The 7,419-nt window shown below is 30.7% G+C and overlaps 1 protein-coding gene across 1 annotated transcript; it reads left to right on the top strand.

Annotated features, from left to right (window-relative positions):
* Nucleotides 1-350: 350 nt before the first annotated feature.
* On the top strand, nt 351-2,337 carry HMT-1 (Homocysteine S-methyltransferase family protein). Its single transcript, XM_079041137.1, has 7 exons — nt 351-785; nt 882-938; nt 1,022-1,227; nt 1,344-1,473; nt 1,566-1,769; nt 1,859-1,930; nt 2,023-2,337. The coding sequence occupies exons 1-7, from the start codon at nt 594-596 to the stop codon at nt 2,164-2,166; spliced, it is 1,005 nt and encodes a 334-aa protein (XP_078897263.1). The 5' UTR covers nt 351-593; the 3' UTR covers nt 2,167-2,337.
* The last annotated feature ends 5,082 nt before the right edge of the window (nt 2,338-7,419 follow it).

Raw genomic sequence — 7,419 nt, 5'->3', positions numbered from 1 at the left:
ATTGACATAAAACCAATCGTTTTTGAACCGCTCTTCTCTTCGGTTCCGGTCCCGGTCCGACCGGTTCAACCCGGTCGTTCGAACCGATTTTTAAATCATTCACTATCCTATGATTGGGATCACGATCTTAATGACACTATTTTATCGATTAATCCATGAAATTTACCATGACAATCTTAAATTTGTAATAATCAAATAATGGGCTCTATTAAATTAGATGAATATTATTTAGAAAAAGGGGGAAAAAAAAGTAAAAAATATATATTTATGTTTTGAAAAAGATAAATTTGTCCGGAGAAGTCGTCTTCATAACGCAGAAAGAATTGGAATGCAGAATTAAGTATAAAGAATTAGGCAAAGTGGAAGTCAAGTAAGAATCTAAATGTAATACGCGTCCCCATTCAGACGGTGCTTCATGTCTTCCTCCGCCATCAACGCCTTTAAATACCAACTCCCACCGTCGCCTCTTTCCATCCCAACCCTGCTGTTCTCCAAGAAATACAGCCTGTTTATTGTGTTGTGTTGTGTATTGTAAGACACCATATTATTTAGGGTTTACTCATTTCAGTTTGAACAAGTAAAACTCCTAAGAAATGGGTGTGTTATTCGAGGCCAAGGAGGAGCAAGAAAGGGCGGGATTGTTGGAAGATTTCATACAAAAAGCCGGTGGATGCGCCGTCATCGACGGCGGCTTCGCCACACAACTAGAGATTCATGGCGCCTCCATAAACGACCCTCTATGGAGCGCACTTTGTTTAATCAATAGCCCTCATCTCATCTCCAAGGTAAGTAGTACATTACGTTGTTCTCGGTTTACCTGTAAAAATTAGAGCTTTAAATGTAAATGGGGATTTGAATAAAATGTATCAATCAATGAACAGGTCCACTTGGAATATCTGGAGGCTGGTGCTGATATAATCGTAACTTCTTCATATCAGGTTTGTACACACTACACATTACATCTTCATGTCAACCTGAACCCTAATTCCATTGATTTCTTAAGATTATGTTTTAATCGCAGGCTACGCTTCCTGGGTTCATGTCTAGAGGACTTTCCCTTGAACAAAGTGAAGAACTACTCGAAAAGAGTGTCAAGTTGGCTACCGAAGCCCGTGATCTTTTCTGGGAAACTGTTGAAAAGATTCGCGATCATTCATATAACAGAGCTCTAGTTGCAGCCTCCATTGGAAGCTATGGTGCATATCTTGCCGATGGCTCAGAATACAGGTAAACAATTCGAATGCGATATGCTATATAAAATTTGCTTCTTCTGTTTCTCATAATGTTGTTCTTTGAAGTATTTGAATTTCTAATACGTACTCTGTTTTCTTCTACACATACAGTGGGTGTTATGGAGCAGATGTGGATTTGAATAAACTCAAAGATTTTCATCGTCGGAGACTGCAAGTTCTTGTTGAAGCTGGTCCTGATCTTCTTGCTTTTGAAACGATTCCCAATAAGCTAGAAGCCCAAGTAATTAATTAATCACTTCCCTCATTTCCTTTAAAAAATCTTGAAATAATCTTCACAAAACTCTAGATCCTAAAGCTGCTAATCGAACACAGGCAGTTGCAGAATTACTGGAAGAAGAAAACATTGAAATCCCATCATGGATTTGTTTCAGTTCTGTCGATGGTGTAAACGCTCCTTCAGGTGAGAGCTTTGCAGAGTGCCTTGAAGTTATTAACAAGAGCAAAAAAATCGTAGCTGTTGGGATAAACTGTGCTCCACCTCAGTTTGTTCATAATCTCATCCATAAATTCAATGAGGTAAATCAATCGATAATCATGAATCATGATCGATGATACAATTCTTGGTTTCATTTCTTTTTTGTTGAAAATTTGTGATTATTGTGCAGTTAACTGAGAAAGTGATTGTGGTTTACCCAAATAGTGGTGAGACATGGGATGGTGTTGCAAAAAGATGGCTGGTGAGTTTTTTGATTCCAGAAAGATGATGTGTTTGAATGGAAGGTGTTTGTTTATGTTTGCGTTTGATGATGGTTTTTTTTTTTATATGCAGCCATCGAAGTGTTTCAATGATGAAAAGTTCAAGGTTTTAGCGAAAAGATGGCATGATTCTGGAGCTAAACTCATTGGTGGTTGTTGCAGAACTACACCATCAACTATCCGTGGGCTTTCAAAGGTTTTGAAAAAGACGAATTGAAGAAAAGAAATTATAGGATTATATTGTTTAATCAAAGTAGCCATTACTTAAATGAAAGAAGAAAAGGGTATTTAACTATTTACTATAATTTATATGTTGTTCTTGATTATTTCTTTGTTCTTTGACTATCAACAAACTAATATAAACAAGTTTAAAGTGTTTCCGTCTTTCCGATATGTTGCAAATTTGTTTATTCTTGTTATTTATGAATTTTGAAGGGCCGGTTTGATGTTGACCATGTGGTTTGGTCTTTGTAGTTGCTTTGTCAAACTTTGACCACATGGTTTGTTGGTGACACTTGTGATATGTGACATGTGTTGTCCCTCTAATGTAGGTCCACGGCCCTTTTCTTATTAATTAGTTGTAAGACCTATATATTATATATTATTTTATAATCCGTGGGAACCATAATTATAAAATTAATTAAATTTTTATAATAAAAATTTATAATTATTAATCAGTTATTTTAAATAAGTCATTTTAAATAAATTATTAATTAAGAGATATATCAAAATTTTAAAATTATTATAACTTCAAATTTAACATATAATTAGAAAATGTAAATTTGAATTTTGAAATGAGTTGCCTAATATACCTACATGACATAATATTAATGATAGTATTAATGAAGAGTTGTATTAAAGTGAATTATTATAATTGACATGTTTTTTATCTTTTAAATTTAAACAAGTAATTTAAATAACTTTAATTTTGGAATTTTGAAATTAAAATGTAAGTTTATTAATAAAATTGATATCCATTTATTGCAACTATTAAATTAAAATATTATATAAATTTAATAAAATAGAAAAAAAAATCATAAAATGACATGTGGAAAAAAAATAATTCAAAATAACCACAAAATTATATTTGATAAATTGAATGAGTGTGACAAGTGACAAAAAAAAACCTTATTTATTAGAAATGATTAAAAAAATGGTAAATGTTACCAATTTAGTTTTTTTTTTTTTTTTTTTTTTTTCCCTATTAGTTTGGTTGTAGATTTGGTCTTTGATTTACCGGTTTAACAGTGTTGTTTATTTTATTAGTTTGGTTATAGATTTGGTCGTTGGACTTAACCGTGTTGTTTGTTTTGGTCTGTAATAAGACACTCTTCAATTACTATTTTACCCCCATTTTCAAAATTTCATTTTATATATATTTATGAATATGAATAAAGTTATTCGACTTCACTCATATTCCTCCTCTTCATTTTAATTGACCCATATTCCTCTCATTTTCTTCCTGCCACCACTTCCCTACTCCACAGTGTCCTCTTCGTCTCCTCCACTCTTCCCTTTCCTCGCTCACTCTCCCACTCTCGTAATTTAGCACACACCCAATAGTCGATCTCAAAAGTTATCCTGATTCTAAAAGAAATCATAATCAATTTATAGATTGCATTCTATATTCATATATATATTTTTAGCTCGGGTACTACTAAGGGATAGTTGTGAACAATATACAAATCTAATCTTATAATAAGACTTCCACATGAAACCAATTTAACATGATAATTTTTTGGAAATGTGATTTTCTTGAAAAACGAAGAAAGCCGCAAAAGAATTAACCCCCTCTAGCAATATTGAGACCATATAGGAGGATACTTCTACACAAATCATAGCCTTAGCACACTTTAGACTTTAGTGTGGTTATAGTCATCTCTCATGCCTTAATACTTCTATAATCATATAAAAAAAAAGCCTTTACGAATAAAACGAACCACGTACATAATAATTTTGTAGTTTCGATCTAGGCAAAAAATTAATGTCATCGAGAAGAAAGTTTCAATTAGTTTTTTAATTTAAGAAATCAATACAGTAAAGGAATTGATAACAAACCTTTTAAAGAAAATCTTTACGAAAAAACCAAACTCATATCAAGAAGCTAATAAGGAAAATCAAAACAAAAAATCTTTGTTTGAGCATTAACAAGAGTACAAACAAAAAACGACTTGTATGTTCTATCCGATTTATCAACTTATGTGGTCATCCACATTCAAATCTATATCTCTTCCTTATGCTCAAATTTATTTACATTATAAACGCTAGTATAAATCTTGATGTATGCGATTATGGGCGTGCTTGACACGCAACGTTTGGGAACTTTTGGCTTCTAGCTTTTAAGAAAACGCTAGTAAAAAAGAAAAAGTCTCGTTCGGCGACAGGAGTGTTTAGCTTTTAACCTAAACAAAATGCTCCAAAATCAAATGTTATCCACTACCCGCTACCAACTAGTTTTGCCGAACACGCCCTATGTCATTCAATAATAAGGAGATAATTTATCTTTTTCTTTATCAAATATATCATGATATCATAACAAATTCTAAAAACCCTAGCTTAGCATCAAACTAAAGGATGACAAGAGGTGGTGAAACGGCTAGCCGACATCCTTGAGAAAAGTCAGTCATGTACATATCTTATTCTTATTTTCTGATTGTTGCAGATCACGCCGACCATAATTTCATTAGAAAAAACCTACTTTGAGACGGAGATTATAATGATTAGCAAAACAAGATGACGAATGTGTTATTCGCCAAGAACAAAATCGGGTTTGTGGATGGTACTATTCCCATGCTGGAGGAGGTTCATTTGATCTAATGAACCGAAGGAGGTGTAATGCCGGGAAGAAGGTTGGTAAGGGCGATGGAAAAGGGGATCAAAAGCAATATTAAGTATGAAGCCACACCACATGACAGATGACTGGATCTTGAAGAAATATTTAGAATAGAAAATGTTCCAACGACATATAAACTCAAGAGAACTATTACAACGATTTGAAAGGACAAAATGATGGTCAATGTTCATGTTTTTAATGGGACCAATTTTCTGTTTATATTAATCCACATGGATCTTGATTCCTGCATAATATTTATAAGATCTTTCGTAGCAAAACATTTTCTAATCCAAGACCGATTTCGTGTACTGTTGTAGAATCATTGTCTTTTGATTAGTATGTTAATAACATCATATCATCATATCATACTATATTTATATATTATATGTTGAGAGAAAAACTTTGGGAAACACTTGAACAAACGTTAGTACAAGATATGATTGTGGAATAAGTTAATCTCAAATGACCATATCAGCTCAACAATAATAAGTTAGAATTGTTAGAAAGTTAGTTGTGGAAAAGTAAATTGTGAAAAATGTAAAGGAAATATAAATAGCAACAAGTTATATCAAGTATACATCAAACTGATTATTAACACGGTTTGGAATCAAACACGAGTTAGTAAGTGTGATCAATTTAAGATGAAGAGGATCTTGGATGTAACATATAGATAATAGAGAATAATCTTTATAAAAGATTTCAACAGATCATAAGAAGAGATAAGAAATGATAAGAAGTGGTAAGTTTTCATTGAAGAATAGGACTCTATTTATAGAGTCTCAAAAAGTTACATAGTGAATATAAAATACTAAACTACTGACTTATCGTGACCATGCAAGGTTCATTGGTTAATACAATGCTAATAAAACAATTCAGATGATGTAACTAAAAACTTCATTGCGGATGAGAAAACTGTGGTTGACATCTTCATGTTGCAGTTGTGCTAGCCAAACAGATTGCGGTAGGGAGAACAGATTGTGGTAGGAGATACGGTTGCGGATCATCAAATTTAAGAGGGTCACTTTATGTATCAACATTATAAATGAAGTATTTTTTCTATCAACATATGCATTTAAAACATCCATGACATTTAAATTTTCAACTTATTATAATTAATCTATTAATTTAAAATATGTTATTAAATGCAAAATATTATCTTATTATTGATAGACTTTTAAAATGATTATTATAATATATGTATTTGTTAATTTAAATATTATGTTAAATCTAAAATATAAATCAAAATATAAAATAAACTTAAAAAAATATATTCAAATACTATTTTCAAAATAGTTAAAAAGTATTAAATATTGTAATGTAGAATAACAATTTAAGCTAAATAAAAATATCAAAACATTATTTATTTTTTAAATAAGTGGTTTTTAATTGATTAAGAGAAAATTTTAAATTGTTTTAACTTGCAAAAATTTGTCTATATATCAATTAATCATCATGATCTATTTTTTTTTTAAAAAAAATCAATAGATAAGTAATTTCTAAATTAATTAATCATAATGCTAAATTATAATACTAAATCGAAAATCATGTTTAGTTTTATTTAAACACAAATCGTGGGTAGATGCTATGTAACTATATGATTTTAATAGATGTGTATTTTATTATTTTATAATATGGTTCAAAATAATTAGAAATTTATATCAACTTAATATAAGAGTTATTATTTTATAGTTAATGTCTAATTATCTTAACATGTACATTCAAAAAAATTAATTATATAGGTTATTCTTCGCAATGCGCAGATATCCGCTCAATACAAGATAATGATGGTAGCGGTGCTGCCACTAGCTCTAATGTCAAACCATAATTTTTTCTTAGTTATGAGCAATATCAAGCCCTTTCTATTTTTTCATCAATAGAAGTTTAAGTCCCTAAACTTTTTCTTCATATAAAGTTATACATTCTATTAGGACACCTTGTACTGAAAAATAATTTGGTGCACTATATCTGTATCCTCGATCAACCATTTATGAATGTGGTTTAAAGTCCATTATCCATTTCTCATAATCATATTATACATATATTAGAATAAGTATCTAAATAGATTTAATGATTGCAATTAGAGAGATGTTTTCCTCTTAGTCTACACTATGAAAACATTTCACCAATAAGCATGCATTAAAGGTATGTAATTTTATGACCCGATAGATCTTCACTTGGAAAATCCATTTGTACTCAATAAGATTAGTTACAACCAGAGAATCAAATAAGTTCTATGCTGGGTTGTTCTTCATGGACTATTTCTCTACATTCATGACTTCAAATGATTTATTAGATTTTATATTTGATAGAGTTTCTCGATGGCTAATTAGATTACCATATAGATTCTACAACAAGAATTAGACATCTCTATCATTAAGTAGTTGGAGAATTCCATCAATGCTATGAATTCTTGGTGTTTCCAGATGCGTATTTATAACTAAGTTCTTAGGACTGACATGTTATCTTCTGGTGACTATTGAAGGTTTTGTATCTATTAATTCTCAAAATTTCATTGAGATCTACATGGCTATAACATGTTAATTATAATAAGATATATCTCTCTAATTACTCATGATTCCAAGAAACAAACATTTTTTTTTCTTGGTGGGTTTGTAGAATATAATATCACACAAATAT

The sequence above is a fragment of the Lactuca virosa genome, chromosome 4, assembly GCF_052849685.1.
Source record: "Lactuca virosa cultivar CGN04683 chromosome 4, Lactuca_virosa_CGN04683_v6, whole genome shotgun sequence".
Taxonomy (NCBI): Eukaryota; Viridiplantae; Streptophyta; class Magnoliopsida; order Asterales; family Asteraceae; genus Lactuca; species Lactuca virosa.
Note: the sequence above shows the minus strand (reverse complement) of the source record. Positions and strands in the feature narration are given on the sequence as shown.

What these genes read in the sequence shown, in the direction of transcription:
- HMT-1 (XM_079041137.1), top strand. Translation starts at nt 594, where the DNA reads ATGGGTGTGTTATTCGAGGCCAAGGAGGAGCAAGAAAGGGCGGGATTG. An exon ending in TCGTAACTTCTTCATATCAG is followed by an intron (nt 939 to 1,021) that starts GTTTGTACACAC and finishes TTTTAATCGCAG; the next exon opens with GCTACGCTTCCTGGGTTCAT. An exon ending in TCATCCATAAATTCAATGAG is followed by an intron (nt 1,770 to 1,858) that starts GTAAATCAATCG and finishes ATTATTGTGCAG; the next exon opens with TTAACTGAGAAAGTGATTGT.